Below are 20590 nucleotides of genomic sequence, written 5' to 3' on the forward strand. Positions count from 1 at the left end.
TCTCTCGTAATCCTTATACCAAGGTACGTAAATTCTTCCACCCATCTCAATGCCGTCTGGGGTGCCAGCTCTTTCGCCCGCACATCTAAAGGGAAAGGGACTGATTTGGTCCAATTTATACGTATCCCTGAGAATTGCCCAAATTCGTCAAAGGCCTCGAGAGCAGCCTCCAGCGAAGCATTGGCATCTTGTAAGTATAGCAGGGTATCGTCAGCGTATAATGATATCTTCTCCTCCAGAGGGCCAATCTTTAATCCCACTATGCGGTTGGATTCCCTGACTAAAATCGCCAGGGGCTCCAAAGCCAATGCAAATAAGCTGGGGAAAGGGGGCAACCCTGCCGGGTCCCCCTCTGAAGGAGAAAGAAATCCGAAAGGGTATCGTTTACTCGAATCCTTGCTCTAGGGGCTTTATACAGAATACGGAGCCATTGCATGTATCTAGGTCCTATTCCAAATCTCTGCAGTACCGCCCACAAATACTCCCATTCAACAGAGTCAAAGGCCTTTTCTGCGTCCAGAGAGGCTATAACTCTAGTTCCTCTATTATCGTGGGTGGCAGCCAGATTCAAGAATAAACAACGGATATTGATATCGGTGCCCTTCCCCGGCATGAAACCAGTCTGATCAATCTGAACTAGGTCATCTATCACCTTACCAAGTCTGATAGCCAATATTTTTGACACAACTTGGCATCAGCATTGATAAGGGAGATAGGCCGATAAGAGACGCATTCCTCAGGGTCCTTGCCAGGCTTGGGCACCAAGACCACAATCGCGTTGGATAACTAATCTGGGATAGATCCCAATTCAGCAGACTTCAGCAGCAGGGAGGTAAGCCTAGGTGCCAAGAGTTCCGATTTGGGTTATTTTTACCAAAGATATGTGGCAGTATAAATTTTGGCCAAAATTTATGAAGAAAAATGACTAGTTTGCTAAATTTTATACATTTTTCAGTCTTTTTTCATTTATAGCGCAAAAAATGAAAATCCCAGCGGTGATCAAATACCACCAAAAGAAAGCTCTATTTGTGTGAGAAAAAGGACAAAAAATTCATACGGGTAGCATGTTGCCTGACTAATTGTCATTCAAAATGTGAGAGCACTGAAAGCTGAACATTGGTCTGGTTAGGAAGCTGGTTTAAGTGCCCAGTGTTCAAGTGGTTAAGAAGCCTTCCTGTTCGCCGCTCATTACCTGTATTAATTGCACCTGTTTGAACTCATTACCTGTATAAAAGACACCTGTCCACACACTCAATCAAACAGACTCCAACCTCTCCACAATGGCCAAGACCAGAGAGCTGTGTAAGGACATCAGGGATACAATTGTAGACCTGCACAAGGCTGGGATGGGCTACAGGACAATATGCAAGCTGCTTGGTGAGAAGCCAACAACTGTTCGAGATAACGAACAATCTCCCTCGGTCTGGGGATCCATGCAAGATCTCACCTCGTGGGGCATCATTGATCATGAGGAAGGTGAGGGATCAGCCCAGAACCACACGGCAAGACCTGGTCAACGACCTGAAGAGAGCTGGGACAACAGCCTCAAAGAAAACCATTAGTAACACACTACGCCGTCATGGATTAAAATCCTGCAGCGCACACAAGGTCCCCCTGCTCAAGCCAGTGCATGTCCAGGCCCGTCTGAAGTTTGCCAATGACCATCTGGATGATCCAGAGGAGGAATGGGAGAAGGTCATGTGGTCTGATGAGACCAAAATAGAGCTTTTTGATCTAAACTCCACTCACCGTGTTTGGAGGAAGAAGAGGGATGAGTAAAACTCCAAGAACACTTCCCAACCGTGAAGCATGGAGGTGGAAACATCATTCTTTGGGGCTGCTTCTCTGCAAAGGGGACAGGACGACTGCACCGTATTAAGGGGAGGATGGATAGGGCCATGTATCATGATATCTTGGCCAACAACCTCCTTCCCTCAGTAAGCATTGAAAATGGGTCGTGGCTGGGTCTTCCAGCATGACAACGACCTGAAACACACAGCCAGGGCAACTAAGGAGTGACTCCGTAAGAAGCATCTCATCCCTGGTCAAGAATTACTGGAAACGTATGATCTCTGTAATTGCAAACAAAGGTTTCTTTACCAAATATTAAGTTCTGCTTTTCTGATGTATCAAATACTTATGTCATGCAATAAAATGCAAATTAATTACATAAAAATCATACAATGTGATTTTCTGGATTTTTGTTTTAGATTCAGTCTCTTGCAGTTGAAGAGTACTTATGATAAAAATTACAGACCTCATGCTTTGTAAGTAGGAAATTTCTGCAAAATTGGCAGTGTATCAAATCCTTGTTCTCCCCACTGTATGTGTGTGTGTATATATACAGTATATGTATCATGTGTGTGTTTATGTGTGTGTGTGTACATGTGTGTTTACATGACCGCCTCTTTTAACCCCTTAAATGCATCATCGCTATGCTGCAACTGCGTGCAATGCACACAGTTGCCGAGTGGTTGCAGTGCAGCCCATTTACCTAGGGGTATACTTCAAGGGTGCCCTGACTGGAAATAGATTGAGAAACTCTGGCATAGAGGAACTGATCTCTCTATTTTCCTTCTGCAGCCGCTGAATGCCTGCGGGTGGAAGAGGAGGAGAAGCGGGGGGAAATGGAGAAAATCGGTTCCTTTATATGCAGCCACCCACTTGTGACCAGGCCCTGGCGTTCCGCCACCGGGCTCAGAGGAAAGGGCCCTGTCCAGGGGGTCCTTCATGGTTTCTTGCATTGGGGCCCTGAAGGTTCTAGTTACGCCACTGGATATCCCCACTCAAAGTCAAAGATGTCATTTGACGTCCTTGGGCTGGAAGTGGTTAAAACACACCAGACCTAAAATAGACTCTTTTTTCTTTAAAGGTCCTAGTGTTTTGGTGAGTCATTTAGTATACACTATGGGAGGATATTTGCACAGTGTGGATGAGCACAAATAAGGCCTGCATGTCTCAGAAAGGACAGATACAGAAAGCACTTTAAGGGATAGATTACACTAGCGTTATCCCTCTGAAGATTGATCTGCAGTGGATCGCTTTTCAGAGAGCATCTTCAGGGCTGTGAGGAGGTGTAATGTTGCCTCCACACTTCCTGTTTTTACCTCTAAAAGACTACACCATCACACTGCTTGTAGTGCAGCTACATTCCTTTGAATCCATCCTGCTGAATGTGACAGGGGTTTTATCGCTTGCTGCGGCTGCCAAGCAGAGCATCACAGCAGCGTCATGTGTACACCCCCATTTGCTACCTTTGCAGCTTAAGGGGGAGTGGTTGGAAGGACGGTAAAAACACAACTCAACCACATGTTTTTACCGCCCTCCAACTGCAGGAGTAAACAAGCCCGAAGTGTGGACTGTTAGTAGCTCACACGGGAGTTGGCGTTCCATTGTTAGTTGTTACAATGAATACTACACATAAAGTGTCTTTTAAAGGTGACAACGAATTAGTATTTGTTGCCTTTTGTTACATAGTAGTCACTTGATTTGCACAGTTGTGGAGATTAGAAGGTTCACTTACATTTTTTTTTTTTTTAATAAAAATATATATCAAAAAGTATACTCAGCAAAAGTATGTTACAGCGAAACTAAACTTATCAATTTAACTTTTTCCCAAAATTATATACAAGGCATGCCGTGAATGATAAGGCTTAACGTACACGGGACGTTTTTACAACCTTAACTCGACAGATAACAACCCACGTTTAAAACGTCCATTTTGACACTTTTAGCCGCGTTTGTGATTAGAAGCTTTTGAAAAAAAAAAATTTTTTTTTCAAAATAGCCAAAAATGAAAGACGCCTGTAAATGAAATGTGGCTAAATGTGAGCTACCGCGTTTAGCCATGTTTAGCCGCGTTTAGAAGCGTTTGGCACTTGAAATGCCTCTAAACTCAATGTCTGAACTCATTTTTTTGCTTTCCAAAAAAGGCCTCTAAACTCAACTGCCTAACAATTACATTAAACGAACCTGTGTACATGTACTGATAAGATAACATTGGATGAGTTCAGGGACAGCTGAAAAAAGCATCCAATTGCCTCTGAACGTCTGTTTACCAGCAGCAGTGTACATTGTCACAGTTGTTCCTGAGCTCAACCAAACTATCAAGCCATCAACTGGCTGGTGTCATTCATCATAGTAATATAATCTAAGACTAAAATATAAAAAAATACTACTGAGGAGGGGAACAAGCTGCTGAAAGTAGGAAGTATAATTCCTTTGTGTTACCATATGTAAAAAATAGAAACAGGACAGACATTTTGAATTACGCTTTAATTGCAGAAGGATCATTAACACTAAAACAAGGTTACAAGTTGCCAAATCAAACATGACAAAAAAATCATCAAATAATATGTGTTTCAATATACCAATTTATAGTCAATACTGGATGACTAGTCTTGGGAGTGGTTACCGCTCACTTAAAGGAAATCTATTTTAAATGGTTCAAATGGATTAACTCCCAATATTGTCATGTAATATGGAAAAAGAAACAAGCCCGTATCAGTTTGATTACCCTAAAATATGGCAAGGATAGGGGGGGGACTGGAGGTTCCACACTCCAAGATGTACTTGTTGGCATCCCAGCTGCAACAATTTGCAGGCTGAGATCTTTGAGACATTGATGATCCTATTGTACATTTGGTGTCTTTCTCTAACCCTGTATTAACAGCTGGTTCCCATCTGGAGATGGATCTCCCGCGTATTTCCCCTTCCTCTCCAACAGCGTCATTGCTCCGGAAGGTTTGGAAAGCAGCCAGGGAAGCACTATCCGTTATTAGCCAGATGGAGTTTACTCCTTTATGGAATAATACTAAATATCTGGAATTAGAAAAACTATGGGGCTTTTCCCTCAGGAAACAACACGGGATCTGGCTCTTTAATCAATTATATTCTGGTGGTACACGCAAGTCGTTTGATCACCTATGCGCGGAATTTTCTTTAACACGCAAACTATTTTATCAATACCTCCAACTTAGGAATGCGCTAAAAACCCAGGCACAGAGCGTTAGTTTGTCTGTCGCCAAATCTCTGCTTCTTCAGGAGAGCCTGCAGGCAACTAAGCAGAGGGGTTTAATATCACAAGTATACTCAGTACTATTATCATCAATATAGAACTCTGCTTTACTTAAATGTAGAACTCACTGGACCACTGATGTGGGAGATATAGATGGAGACCAATGGAATATGACCTTGGATTCAATCCCAGTGGTGTCGGTATCTCAAAAACTCTCACAACTATTTATGCTGCATAAATCTTATCGCACGCCTGATCAATTATATGACTGGGGCCGAAGGGATTCACCTCTATGCCCAAAATGTACTGTCCATAGGGGGGACTTTATACACATGATTTGGCAATGTCCAAAACTTACAAGGTATTGGACGGAAGTTACATAGACTATCTCTGACTTAGATCAAACGCCTGTGCCTCGTACCTCATTGGTGTGCCTACTGGGGGCGATTGATGCTGAAATGTATCCAAAAGGTATATATATTATGGTAACCAGATTACTATATCTTGCTAGGAAGCTGATAGCCCGCTTTTGGTTGGCATCCACTGTGCCTACTAGGGCCCAATGGATATCTCATGTTAACTCTCTTCTTCTAAGGTGACTTATCGTCATCGCAATGAGGTTAAAAAATTAAATCTTATCTTCCAAAAAAGTGCTTACATGTGCTATGTAATAGGTAACTACATGTGATATCTTTACTTTTATGTATGTATATCATGTATGTGATTTTGGTATTATTACATTTGCTTATCCTTTTATTGTACTTTACCGTTACCCATTATTCTCGTCAATAAAAAAAAGTTTTGATTAAAAAAAAAGGAAATCTGTTTTTCACAGCATACACTTTCATTTCATACAGTTGGCATTGTCTCTTTCCACAACTTCCTGGGTGATTTTCAGCTTCTCCTCTGCTGGCTACTTTCAATCTCTAAGGAATGTATATTGCATGGTACCTTGCTGCCTGCTAGCAATGATTCCTGTACTGACTCCCCCTCTTGAAACTCATCCTCTCAGCACCCATATAGTGCAGAAGGCAGGCTCTGTGAAATGTGTGACACAGCAGTGCCTACTCACAGGGAAGAGTGAATCCATGTCACAACATTTAAGGAAGTAAATATGTGGGGATTCTTCAGAAAGTATGTTTACAAGCTTCAACATCATTCAAAGTAATGGAAGTAGGCTAGAAATAATTGAAATATAATATGGAAATGATCATATGACTTTACATTTTGACCAAAGATATACTTTAAAGTCAAAAGAGTTCCACTCTTAAGCTGGGCATACATGGACCGAAATTTAGCTGGTTCAGCATGGTCTGGCCAAATTTTGATCTATGTATGGCACTGGATGTATACAAGCCGAACTATCGGCAACACTGATCATTGTATCTGCCAGCAGGGAAGACTGCCTGCTGGCAGAATACAGTAGCTCCGTGGGAAGGATCCCCCCCGTCCACATAAAATGGCTGGCTGAACAAAAAAAAATCAATCCATATATGGCCTGCTTTAGTTACCCTCAAGAAATCATTGTTTTGGTTTGGTACTACTGTTTTGGTACTAAACCAACTCATTGGTTCTCAGCTCCATGAACACTGATGACTGCTAACAAATTGCTAAAAGGGAGCAGGCTAGGAATTCCTGCATTCTGTCCCCATGTCATTATTAGTATTCAGTACTTGAGGTGCCACCATATAATGTGACAGTTTTGGTTCAAGCTGCCCTTTCATGGCACTGCCCTTACTATGGACAGTTCTACTCTCAAGTGATATTTTTCAAACAGCACACAAGATCAAATAATGACTATGCCAAACAGCTGATAACTATATAGGGATAAAAATATATAATTAAGTTTCTTAGTCTGTATTAAAGTACAAGGCGGATGTACATTGTATGTTCCATTTTTCTGTATACTGGAAATTCCTTTTCTTGCAAGAGGCTGACCATTCCTTTCTTTCAAAAGTGCCCTACCATGGATCATGAAGCTTGGTGGGTCCCCCTATTAGTGGTTTGCCTTGATAAAGAGAGCTGAAAAGCAAAAATACTCTGTTAAAAGAAGAAACTGAAAAATTATAGAGCTAAGAATGTATTTTTTCAAAATTAATTCCCATAATATAGATGCAGTCTATGGTGACGGAGGGGTTGCTCAGATGATAGCTTTGTGACAGGAAGGCACTGTACAATACAGTCTCTTTAAGGTCTCGTTCACATGTAAACAGGGGCTCGGATAGAATGCAAGAGTCCGTACAGCCATTGCATCTCCATTGCCTAAAACAGGCTGCCAATGCAGCTCTTCACTGCTCCAGACACTCAAACAATTGACTCTTGTATGCTCTAGGGGTCTCTGCGCCCATATGAATAGCTCTAAGGAATTACTAGCCCCATGCTTATTTTCTGTTTTAGTGGTATTTATTGAGTTTTTATAACATACAAAATGGTTGTTCACTGTATAAAGAGGTAAGGTTAATCACAAAGCAATCCGGTGCATACAAAATATGCAATACAGGGAGCATGTCTAATATTGCTACAAAAAACTATAAAGGGTACCAGGAGTTATAAGAGTATAGAAATGGCACAGCAAGGTCCAAACTTCACTCCTGTACCACCAAAAATGAGCAATTAGAGTGTGTGTGTACCTCATCAGACAGATCATAGCTTGTACGGTATTGGGCCTCTGGCAAGGGTCAGTGGGCCCAGGAAAAAGCACATGCTGGAAGGTAAGGGGTGGCTGGTAGGGAAGGGAGGGTAGGGGAAAGGTCAGAGCAAGACCAGGGAATATAGGCGAAGGGTCAGAGCAAGAGCAGGAAGGGTCCAAGACCTCAGAGCAGACTCTTTAATTAAAATGATAGACCGGTTAGAGAGACCACAAAGTCATTTGGGTTCCCCGCCCAGGAATCGGAGATTCACACCTTCTTAAATTTCTTGACCTTGTCCTTCAAGACTGCTGCCAGTTTTTCGTTAATTAGATACCAGGCGATCTTATTTTAAGCTGTGCTACAGTCAGAACCCCATATTTCTAATTTCTTGCCAAGGTCTGTTTGGAAGCAGTGAAAATAAAAGATATCAGCCTAAATTGGTTGGTCTTCCATTGAGCAGGCTTCAGGTTGAGCAAGGCCTCATAAGAGTTCTTAGGAATACTGGTGCACAAAATCACATAAATTAGTTGGTTTACCGATGTCCAGAATCTTTTTATTTTGGGACACTCCCACCACACATGTACCAATGTACCAGCCGACCCACAGTCCCAGAAACAACGGTCTGAGGGACCTCAGTTGAATTTTGCCAGCCTCAATGGCACCATGTAGCATGTGAAAAACAACAGAAAGGGAGTTGGCGCTGTTCCATATGAAAAAAAAAAAATATATATATTAATGAATAATAAAGGTGTGAGTATACCTACTAGTAATATGTGTACCACCAATTGAGCATATATATATGTATATACATACATATAGTGGGTGTAAATTATGTGCAAATAAGCAAGGATAAATACTCTCTACCAAGTGATCATCAAAGTGACTAGTGCTTAGAAATTGATACAGGTAAAAATCAAAAAGGAAAATCAGAAAATGTATCTATAATTAACAACTGGTGTTAAATGGAATATCACCATTGCACAAAAAACCCACATGTGATATATTCAAAGTATAAACATCATTTAACTATTAAGCATGTTGTTAAAATGATAAAAACGAGTAAAAAGGTATATTTAAGTGTCCATATAAAGTGATGGAGTGCTTCTTCCAATTAGTGCAAGTTTATCCAACAGTAAACAGTGAATGTGCCAAAACGAGTAACGGTGCTCCCCTCTTGTGCCTTCACTCACCAGAGCGCTTCACCCCTGCAGGGGTACAAGCGTGAAGTGTAGATGATACAGATCCCAATCTCAAAGCTGCGGTATCCACCTCGTTCCCAGCATCGGAGCATAAAGAATCATCCACGGGCGGGAGGGAAGGAGACTCCAATGTCTCCCTTCTGCACTATGTATGAGTGCCTGATATCCTGGCACCCGGAGTGAACAGCAGGTAAAAATATCATCTGTGAAATCTGCCTGATCAGTTTATGCAGTGAAGGGCTTGATTTCCGCCCATACCCAGAAATCGAGCCCTTCACTGCATGAACTGATCAGGCAGATTTCACAGATGATATTTTTACCTGCTGTTCACTCCGGGTGCCAGGATATCAGGCACTCATACATAGTGCAGAAGGGAGACATTGGAGTCTCCTTCCCTCCCGCCCGTGGATGATTCTTTTCGCTCCAATGCTGGGAACGAGGTGGATACCGCAGCTTTGAGATTGGGATCCGTATCATCTACACTTCATGCTTGTACCCCTGTCAGTTCACCATTCACAGAATTTTTTAAAAAGTCCTTAGCACAGCTTCTTCCTATGAGGCTTCCCAGCCCTTCTGTAATGAGTCAGGTATCCTGGCAGGTAGACTTCTGGACTGGGGTGGCTGGGCTGTGGCCCCCACCCAGTCTCTTCTGCAGCCCAAACTCAAGGCCCAAAAGAGGAATTTTACAATCAGCCTTTTAAAGTTAGAATGACTTATATTCGCCAGAGCCATATTCTGGGCAACAAATATCTTCCATCCACCACCTTGTCTGCCATCTTAGCCATATCTATCTATCTATCTATCTATCTATCTATCTATCTATCTATCTATCTATCTATCTATCTATCTATCTATCTATCTATCTATCTATCTATCTATCTGTATCAGATGCTTGCAATTTATTGCATCCATATTCATATATACTGTACCTAAGAATGAAACTATGAAAAACAATTACAGATCAGACAAAATGTGCACTAACAAACCATGGAATTAGGAGCACTGACCAAATTTGATCTGCCAACCATAGCATTTTAAAAAGTAAGATAAAACGGTGTTACTGTTGTGTTTTGCTCTTTACCGGTGGCTTCTGTATGAAGTATTAAACCATCATGGCTTTGGATATGGCATCGTGAATACACTTTTCGCCCCTCAATTTTCTCCACATGGCTGTCTACTAGCAAGGTACATCCAAGAGGAATAGGCCTGTGAAGGAACATATTACTAAGTAAGGTATTTGCAAACAATATGTACATGTATTATATGTAATTAAACATGGAAATTACTTGAGATAGTTGATATTAAGGTTGGCTGTCATGACACTTCCACATGTATACACAGCCCCTGCTCCAGCTGTGCTGTCAATAATGGTTGCAACAGAGCCCCCATGAGCATACCTGGAAGAGATTTTTAACAAATAATAATGAAAAAAATTGTAATTCTAATATAAAAAGCTAAGTGACGTCACATCAGTCTACGTGGTTTATCTTATATTAAAGCATATCTAAATGTCAAGAGTAGCGAATGGCTAAAACCTTTGTCAGTTTTGTTTTACTGTATTACTTACTTGACACAACAGAAAGTGATAGGAAATTTTCTCTTAGACAGTTGTCCCCAAAATAGATAAAGGTTTTCACTTTAATCATGTTAAGGTGACAAACTTAAAATTTTGGATTTACCATTACTTTCTATTCTGGTGATAGTGGTCACAAAAACAAACTGAGGATATTGCAGTTCCATGCACTATCCAAAAGCAAAAATAAAAGTTTGGATTAGGGGTCTGCAAACTTTTAAAACAATGGGCCAATGGGCCAGTTAACTGTTCTTCAGAGTTTATGGGGGCCGGAATGTGACCAGTGGGGTTTTTTCATGCGATATGTCACAAACTATTTTACTATATCAACTTTTAGCAAACATATATGAGAAATCCAGCCCCATAGATGTCTACTTTTTGGACCCTTAGATGCATTTTTTTTTGCATTCAACCAGTAGGAGGAACGAAAAAAAAGAAAAAACGATTTAATTATCCCTTCAACACACTAATGCCCCGTACACACGGTCGGACATTGATCGGAAATCCCGACAACAAAATCCATGGATTTTTTCCGACGGATGTTGGCTCAAACTTGTCTTTCATACACACGGTCGCACAAAGTTGTCGGAAAATCTGATTATTCTGAACGCGGTGACGTAAAACACGTATGTCGGGACTATAAACGGGGCAGTAGCCAATAGCTTTCATCTCTTAATTTATCCTGAGCATGCGTGGCACTTTATGCGTCGGATTTGTATACACACGATCGGAATTTCCAACAACAGATTTTGATGTCGGAAAAATTTTATAGCAAGCTCTCAAACTTTGTGTGTCAGAAATTCCTTTGGAAAATGTGTGATGGAGCCTACACTCGGTCGGACTTTCCGACAACAAGGTCCTATCACACATTTTCCGTCGACCGTGTGTACAGGGCATTAGTGTTGATGGGGAAATCCCTCCGACTGAGCTATTGTATTATGACAGTGGGGAGAGTTCTCCCTAATCAAAATACAATGACCAATGTTGCTAGTTATAGCTAGTGACACTGATCTAATGAAAAATATTTAGCAAGAGATCGACTTCTGTAAACAGCGTGACCATAAATGTCTTGAACCGGACGAATTTCAATCCATCTATGACTGGCTTTACTCCCCCAACCTCTCAAGTCTCAAGACAAGGTCTTTTCCCTTCCCTCACAACCTCAGTATTAAGTCACTGTGAACAATCTAAACAGACAGCAATGTTATTAGCATTTTGATGTACTTTCACCCTATTTTTAGCCCCCTGTTCACTCCAGTGCGGCTTTGAAATCGTGCTACTTCAGCACAATTTCAAAGCTGCACATCAGTGCGATTTTCACTGCTGATTGAATTTCGGCTTGTGACTTTATTTAACAGAAGTCTAAGGAAGTCGCAATGAATTTGGTAAAAAGTAGTGCAGGAAACTTTTTTGTGATCACTGCGACATGAGTGGTTCCATTGCCGGAACTTTCAAATCACATGACAAGTTGCATCGGGGTGAACCAGAGCTAAAGGATGTTGCAAGAGGTAAGAAGTAAACAATCTAGTCAGAATAATGTTCTGATAATAAATCCTGTTTCTTATCTTTGCATACATGAAGCAATGAGTGCTTGCTTCAGATATACATAGAGCCCAGGCAAGGAGAACAATCAGTACATTAACCAATTAGGGTTGTGTCAAAAGGGGAATGGAGAGGAAGTGGTAGAGGAGGAACAGGATTGAGTCTAACCAAGGTCTCTCTGACCACATAACAGCAAAGTAGGTGGCTGTGGTGGAAGTTCTAGCACTAGAAGTTTCTTTTCTTATAAAATGAAAGCAAAATATATAAACCAGTGCTCAGAGCTAGATATAAAGCGAACAGTTTTACATCATTTAGCACTGGTACATCCTAGATCACGTTCACACCTGAGTAAATTGAAGTTTCACCAAAAGCACTTTAACCCTCAACAGTAGGATACCCATTGTATTCAATGGTGCCTGTTCACACCTAAGCATATAAACATGAAGCTTGCCACTCAAAAAAGTACATGAGTTTCTATTGTGGCAAAGTCACTTGTCTTTTACATGAGACTTTATTGAGAGTGCTTAAAAACACTTGAAAAACACGCTTAAAGTGCATATTGTGTTTTTCTGCCTAGTAACTAGTCTTATATAGTCTAAAAATAATAATAAAAAAGGTAAAGCCTGGAATGTGCAAACGCTCAAAAAAACACCAGAAAAATTAGCACAGACACTCAGCTCAAGTGTGAAGAGGGCCTTAGTGGAACCAAAAGTAGTTATAGAATGTGTTCAAATCTGTCTAACTGGTCTTTTTCTTAGAGACTGATAGTCTGGGGGCTTACTATGTAACTAATAAATGTAAAAATGTAATACATGTAATAAATCAAATGTCTATGGCCAGACTAATGATGGCCATACACGGTTCGAATTTTGAAAGAATTTTCTTTCGAAAATCGTATTTAAGAATTTTCGTACGAATTTCGCACCATTAGTGGGCTGCAGCAATAGCCGATTTTTCGTGCAGCAATCAAATTTTAGAAATCGGACATGTTGGAAATTTTTAGAAAAACGAACAATTTTCTAATCAATGATGGGAGAATCGTGTGAGAAATATAATAAGAAAAGAAAATTTACGGAGAGAAAAGAAGATTCCCGGCCACGAAAAATTCATTTCTGTAGCAACATGAGGTGAAATTGAAGGCTTGGTCGGCCAAATTTCGAAAATCAATGGGGGCATCATCGGATCACAAAAAAAATGAACTTTCTGATTTTGAAAAGAAAATTTGTTTGAAATTCGACCATGTATGGCCTGCTTTAATCTGTCTGCCTTTTTATCTTGCATAGTTAGTATCGTTGAAAAAAAAACACATATTCATCAACTTTAATCAAAAGAAAAAATACATCAATACCCTTGAATCTTCATAACCCTAAATCTGCAGTTAATTCAGGGGAAGGCAAAATGCTTAAAGAATAATTCCAATTTGCCTTAGCAGGGAAGGAAAGAAATGTTTTTATCCCCAAGGGCAATCCGATCTACCCTGGATAAAAAAATCTACAATCATTATTATGAATATTGGTTATACTGTATTTTTGCATGTATTTCACAACCAGGCTTCTTTTAACCAAGATACTGATATCCTTAGACTACATTATGTCAGTTATGACAATTTTTTACACTGGAATGTGGGCAAAAAACATTTCTTGGTAAAAACAATACCTTACCCTGGGGGTCCCTCAAGGTATGGGCCAGGCTGGAAAAGACAGACCATTCTTGATTCTGCCTTATTATAAAACATGCAGTATTCAAAGCCCACACCATCTCTATCAAGATTTCTGAGGAACATGCGTTTGCCTATTCCTGTCTCCCGGGGATCACCTGTAGTAAAAAAGAAAAAGTGAAAACTAGCTGGGGAAATGCTTATTCTGTTTAATTACACTTCACAAAAGTACCTCTCTCTGTAGAACAGGCTTGACATTCAATCCGCAGGTGGTAAAGGGCTCAACAAATGTCAACATGCCAACAGATTGTCATATTGGTGTTTTGGTGAATAAAATGCAGGGTTTATATGTTCCATTTTTAGAGCTTAAACCAGTGGTCTCAAAATTGTGGCCCTTTGCATGCTTCTATACAGCTCTTGAGGCATTATCCCCCCCCCCCCCCCTTACACCATCAGCAACAGTGAGGTATAGAAAAAGAAGTTGAATGTAATCTAATGTGGATAGATCATCACAAACCATAAGCACCTCATCCCTGAATTAAAAAAAAAAAAGAGCAAATTGGGTGGGTTTATAATGGCGCAATATGAAAACCAGACCAAAGGAATAGATATTTTAAGGTCCATTTTTTTATAGCGGTATAGTCATAGATCCCTGGGATTAGGGCTCTACAACTATACCGCTATAAAAAAACATGGACCCCAACATATGGGTTATAAGCTTATGGTTTTATGAATTTGATGTTTCAGAACTTTGTTAATAAATATTGAAGATTTTATCTATTCCTTTGGTCTGGTTTTCATATTGCGCCATTATAAACCCACCCAATTTGCTCTTTTTTTTTAAATTCAGGGATGAGGTGCTTATGGTTTGTGATGATCTATCCTTATTAGATTACATTCAACAGTGAGATGTAGCTCCTGCCACTGACAACGACAATGGGGCAATATTTTTCCCTTTCACACCAATGATGGGGCACTATTCTTTTCACTGACTCGAACGAGGTGGCACTATTCCTCCCAATAATACCAATAATAGGACACTTTTCCTCCCACTGACGCCAGGACATTTTCTTCCCCCACTGCCCCCCCTAAAGTTTGAAGGACAGTAAACTGGCTTTGTTTATAAAGTTTGGAGTTCCCTGGTTTAAACATGTGTGGTGTAATGAGTGATATTCATATTCAATTGCATCTACAATCAATTTTAATAATCCTAAAACATTTTATGACATCAGATGACATATTGGGAGAGTTTTACTAAAACTGGTGCACACAGAATCTGTGCAGCTGTGCATAGTAGCCAATCAGCTTCTATTACTTTAGCTTGTTCAGTAAGACCCCATACACACTATACACCTTTTTTTGGCTGATTTCCTTTAGATTTACCAAAACCATGTAGTGCAATTTGCATACAAATTGAAACTCCTAAGGTTTGACCTCATATTATATGGTTTTGGTAAATTCGAAGGAAAAAATCTACAGAAAATTATATAGTGTGTATCCAGCAACTTTGACAAGAAAACCTAAAAGCTGATTGATGATCACTATGCACACCTGCACCAGATTCTGTGTGCACCAGTTTTAGGCTCAGTTCACACTGCCATGATCTGAAAGTCGTGCGACTTGCAGTGCGACTTTGCCAGGTGACTTGAGTACTACTTTATTAGAAATATAGTATAGAAGAGAATAGAAGTTGGATAGCAGTCGCCTTGAAGTAGTACAGGAACCTTTTCTGAAATCGGATCGACTTCAGTAGTGCTATTTAAGACAGCTCTCATTGACTAACATGGGGTTTCATATGTCACATGACTTGGGGTCTCATAAGTCGGATCCCAAGTCGTGGCAGTGTGCACCAAGCCTTAGTCAAGTTCCCCCACTAATTGCATATTTTTAAAATTTTACCTTATCTTAGAACTGTCTTTGTTTCCCCACCAAATCAAAACCTACACTAGAAACTGACAATCAAGAACAGAAGATGGAATCTGACTGGTTGCAGTTGCGCAACACCAACAGTTTTTATGACTGACAATTTATTAACTATGACCCATTACGCATTCTTTAAGGCTCTCACTATCTCCCAAGTTTTCAACTGTAGGTAGCATTCGTGCTTATAAGCTCAGTTCTACAGGAATTCTTACCTTCTAGATGATGGGCTATAGTGTTATGGGAAGGAATTCTTTTCCACAGGCCAGTTTTACTAAGTTCCAGGAATTTGTTGTACAGATCATGCAGGTTTGGACCCCAGGTGGCATTGGGCAAACCAAAATCACGTAGTCCCTCAACGGGACAAGTGCTGCTAATCTAAATACAAGAAAGCATTCAGTGATCAAAGCTACACCTAAATGGCAAATATTAGTTATAAAAACACTGTCAAAGGTATATAGGACACACAGATATAGACAAGTTACTCACTGAGAAGTAGCGGGGCAGTGATCTGGCAGTTAGCAGCTGGGTGGGTGTAAATAGGGTAGGGTACCTCTGAAGAAGATTGGCACAGCTTTTCAGCATTGTCATCACCCTTGTTAGTGATAAGAACAGAGAGTAACTGGTAAAGCACACACATATTATCAAAATGTTATCAAATGCATATTTTAACAAAAGTGTTATGCCTGTGTAGCACCTTCTAGTAGTGTGCTAGAGAGGGGATAGGTAAATTTAAGCAGGCCTGGCTGGTTCTAGGCCTGTTTTTTTTTCATTCTGGGCTGGGAGTGGCTCAGGGTAGGGCTGGGTGACTCACAGGTGGTGTCATCAGGCCTCCCATTTCTTTCCAGAGGCTTCTAGTGCTTTTTTGTAATAAGAGGTGAGAGGGGAGGTGGAGCCACTTGGAGTGTTTAAGGGAAGCCCTGACCAATCCCCAATATGGATTGGCAGGGGGCAGGCCTTCTTAAATACATAGGGTCAGCCCAGCTGGGTGGAAGAGCTGGAGTAAGAGGGTGGGGAGGCTGTCAGGGCGCTCCCCAGTCTGGGGGGTTGACCTTGGGCCTGGGCTCAGGTGCAGTCGGGACCACTTTCAGTAACACATGATGAGGACCTGAACTGGAGGCACAAGAGAGAACAAAGAGAGGACAGCGGGAGAGAGCACTGCTAAGAGACTCTAGGGAGGACAACTGGTCACAGCCAGGAGGGCGGGTGAGTGAGGCACAGTCAGGAGGACTGGGGAGGCACGTCTGAGAACCCTACTCATTCAAAAAAGTGAAAAGCAAATAAAAACCACAAAGTTTTTTTTTTTTTTTGACAAGTCTTTAAATTAAAAAAAAAAGACCAATCATATAAATGCACCACCTATTCGCCCATCCAGCGATGCAGGTCCATGTCAATCACAATGAAGGATGTCCACCGAAAAAAACAAAAAACACTGACTGCCAACATGATACAACCCCAACAGCTCCGACAGATAACAGCTAAGGTTCACTGGTCCCAGAAGCAATGTATATTATGTCACTTTCAGGTTCAGAGCGATCATTTCCCAGCTGCTGTTGCCAGGGATGAAGTTAATCAAGCATGAGCTGTGCTTGATCAGCTTTGTTGGGGTCTATAGATGACATTAGGGGTTTAAAAATAAAAGGAACAAAATAAATAAATAAATAAATAAAAGCATTTTTTAAGCCCCCCTGCTCCCACATACATGCACATATATAAATGCATGCATTGGGTGCAGCTACATATGAAAATGACAATTTTGCTACACATGTTACATATCACTGTGCATACTGCAGTGAGAGCATCAATTCTAAGTCCATCACTCATGGATAACTCTAAACTAATGATCTGTAATAGCTTTAAGGGTCTATTAACACTGGGGTTAGAGTATGTAAACCCACATTTCATATTCCTGATATGTGCCTGCTCTATCATGTACTTGTATGAAAAAGTGTAAACTTTGTACTGCTTCCTTTGTGTGTCCCTGATGTTCCTGCCAGTCCCTCTGCTTTCCTAATAAAAAAACTGACCATACTAAGCATGAGAGCTCAATGAGAGCTCAGCCATTCCTTGGGAATCTCAGTGTGCTTCTGCTTGTCCTCCCCTAGCTCTTACGAAGCTGAGAACAGAGGGAATGTGATCACTTATAAAAAAAGGTGTGTGTATGTATGTATGTATGTACGTATATATATATATATATATATATATATATATATATATATATATATATATATATATATATATATATATATATATATATATATATATATATATATACTTTTTTTAATATCTATACACAAATGTTTTTGTCTTTCAGTTCTATTTTAAACTGAATGGGTTTGTTTTACAAGATGAAAATTTATAAACACTTTAAAAAAAACGCTGCTTTTACATGAGTTTTGCATTTTTTTTTTCCTGTCTGTAGAAGCAGCTCAGTATTATCCTAAGTGTTCATGCACATTAGGGCATTTAGAATCATATTAATCATAATCAAGAGGAGAGTTTAGAGGCGGTAAACCCATCACAAGTTTGTTTTTCAGGGGAGTTTTCAGGCAGAAAAAACGGTAAACGCGTATAAATGCCCTAAACTCAGCATTTAGGAGCATTCAGTGTTTTCAAGTGTACTTAGATTATAGTGAAAAATGAGCAGGGGGAATGTCTTGGAAAAAACACTTATAAAAGCAAATATCCATATACTCCTCTAAACCTTTATGCAATACGAGCTACCATGAGCTTTTTTGTGCCACTTTTCCTGCCACAGGTTTTGGCATTTTTTTTTTTTCTGCTTTTAGTATGCATAGACCCTTAACCACTTCATCCCGGGAGGGTTTTACCTCCATAATTTCCAGGCCATTTCTTGCAATACGGCACTGCGTTACTTTAACTGACAATTGCACAGTCTTGCGATGTTGTACCCAAATAAAATTGATGTCCTTTTTTTCAACAGAACTAAAGCTCCTCTGCAGTTCTTATTTTTTGCGCTATAAACAAAAAAAACATCAATTTTGAAACATAAAACAATATTTTTTACTTTCTGCTATAATACATATCCAATAAAAACATTTTAAATAATCAAATTTCTTCACCAATTTAGGCCAATATGTATTCAGCTACATAATTTTGGTTAAAAAAATCCCAATAAGCGTATATTGATTGGTTTGCGCAAAAGTAGCGTTTACAAACTATGGGATATTTTTATGGCATTTTTATGTTTTTATATTTTTGGCGGTAATGGCAGTGAGCAGCAATTTTTACAGGGCTGCGACATTGCGGTGGACAAATCAGACACCTAACTGAAAATTTTTGACACTTTTTTGGAAACCAGTGACACTAATACAGTGATCAGTGCTAAAAAATATGCACTGATACAGTACTAATGACACTGGTAGGGAAGGGGGTTAACACCAGGGGCGATCAAAGGGTTAAGTGTGTCCGTAGGGGGTGCTTGTTAACTGTTTGGGGGTTGCTCTGACTGGGTAAAGACAGAGATCTGTGTTCCAGCTTAGCTAGAACACTAGATCTCCATCTTCTTCCCTGTCAGAAGGGCGATCTGCCTTGTTTACATAGGCAGATCGCCGTTCTGTCTCTCCCAGGAACGATCGCTGGTGGCCGGCGAACATCGGGTCCACAGAACCTGCTGATTGGCATCCCCTGTGTCCAACCAGTGCACAATCGCGCCTCCGGTTGCCCCCCCCCCCATGTCTATTGAATGAAATAATGTACAGGTATGTAATTTTATGCAATAGAGCCAACCTGCCGCAGTACATCTGCGTTAGGCAGTTGGCAAGTGGGTAAATTGTCATCTATGGAACATTCTGGGTACCAAAGTTTGCCGCTGTTTCACGGGGGTATGCAATCTTAAGGTTTGACAAGCTGGGCATCTGTTTGCGCAATACAACCTTGTCTTTTATATGTTGTGTAATATATATTTTTTTATGCACTTAAATTCGTTTTAGCATATTTTTTGTTGAAAATATGCTATTGATAAAAAATTGCACTAGTATCATGTGACATAAAATATTGCAACTACCATAGTTTTAATATCTATGGCTTGCAGAAAATATATAAAGTTTAGGGTGTTTTAACTAATCTTCAGGAATAAAAGGTTCAATTTAACAAGTGTAAAGAACTGCTCTGGCAGCAAAAGGGTCTCTGGCAGCTGAATAGTGTGAAATGGTTGATAAATGTGAAAAAAAATTGTCTGAAAGCATGTGAAATTCATATACTAAATGCTTTTATGTATATTTATTACACACGTGCAGTTATTAGAATACAACATTTTTAGCAATTGTGGTCTTTTAAGTAGACAGGTATGCAAGCTGTTCTGGAGACTGCAGAAATTGTCCAAGAGCATAGGCGGCTCCTACATTATCATTTAAATGAAAGCAAGCAAGGCCTTATATGCTTTATTGCATCAAAAAATTGTTATGGTACCAAAGGTAAGGCTAATGTAATAGTAATCTAATTTTTCTCTCACCTGTCAGAGATTGTCGTTTCCCCTGTTCAAGACTTGTAAAAGATTTATGAGTCAGATTACGTTTGTCTGACAAATCTCTTTACATGGTTCTCTAAGGCATTAATGATGATTGACAGTAGGGGATGAGGACTTACGGTTTGTAGGCTGGGTCAAATACATGCATGAATGAAATAGAGCATCTGGACTGGATATGTACAGTGCTTGTGGTTTTATGGTTTACTGCTGATATTATTGCTACAACATACTTTTTGTATATTACATTAAGATGAAAATTACATGACTGAGGGATGTGCAGATTACTGAGGCTCAGCCTTCCTGTAAAATAAACAATTGACCCCATTCCTTCCCCTCCAAGATTGACCAGACGACACATAATATTTTTGGAGTCGAAAGGCCATAGCAGCCTTTTATTACAAAAATTGAAATACAACTACCAACATAGACAATTGTAATGCATATAATACATTTTATACCTAACCATTAAACCAAAAAACCTCAGCTTAATCCTACCCGGTCTAAGGTCTTTGAAGGGCTATTTTCTCTCGACCAACCGGTTGTATCTCTGACCCCATGAAAGC

At 40.1% G+C, this 20590-nt stretch overlaps 1 protein-coding gene across 2 annotated transcripts; it reads right to left on the reverse strand.

Moving 5' to 3' along the window:
* Positions 1-4285: 4285 nt before the first annotated feature.
* Positions 4286-20104, reverse strand: LOC141116424 (acyl-coenzyme A thioesterase THEM4-like). 2 transcript variants are annotated; one of them, XM_073608688.1, is made up of 8 exons: positions 20013-20102; positions 18370-18516; positions 16028-16133; positions 15754-15916; positions 13623-13776; positions 10133-10243; positions 9928-10052; positions 4286-7039 (listed from the first exon to the last, which is right to left on the reverse strand). In XM_073608688.1, the coding sequence occupies exons 2-8, from the start codon at positions 18387-18389 to the stop codon at positions 7014-7016; spliced, it is 705 nt and encodes a 234-aa protein (XP_073464789.1). In that variant the 5' UTR covers positions 18390-18516; positions 20013-20102; the 3' UTR covers positions 4286-7013. The 2 variants fall into 2 exon arrangements, with proteins under 2 accessions (XP_073464789.1, XP_073464790.1); XM_073608689.1 differs by lacking the exon at positions 18370-18516 and having other exon boundaries at positions 20013-20104.
* Between the last annotated feature and the right edge of the window lie 486 nt (positions 20105-20590).

The sequence above is a fragment of the Aquarana catesbeiana genome, linkage group LG13 (assembly GCF_042186555.1).
Source record: "Aquarana catesbeiana isolate 2022-GZ linkage group LG13, ASM4218655v1, whole genome shotgun sequence".
NCBI lineage: Eukaryota > Metazoa > Chordata > Amphibia > Anura > Ranidae > Aquarana > Aquarana catesbeiana.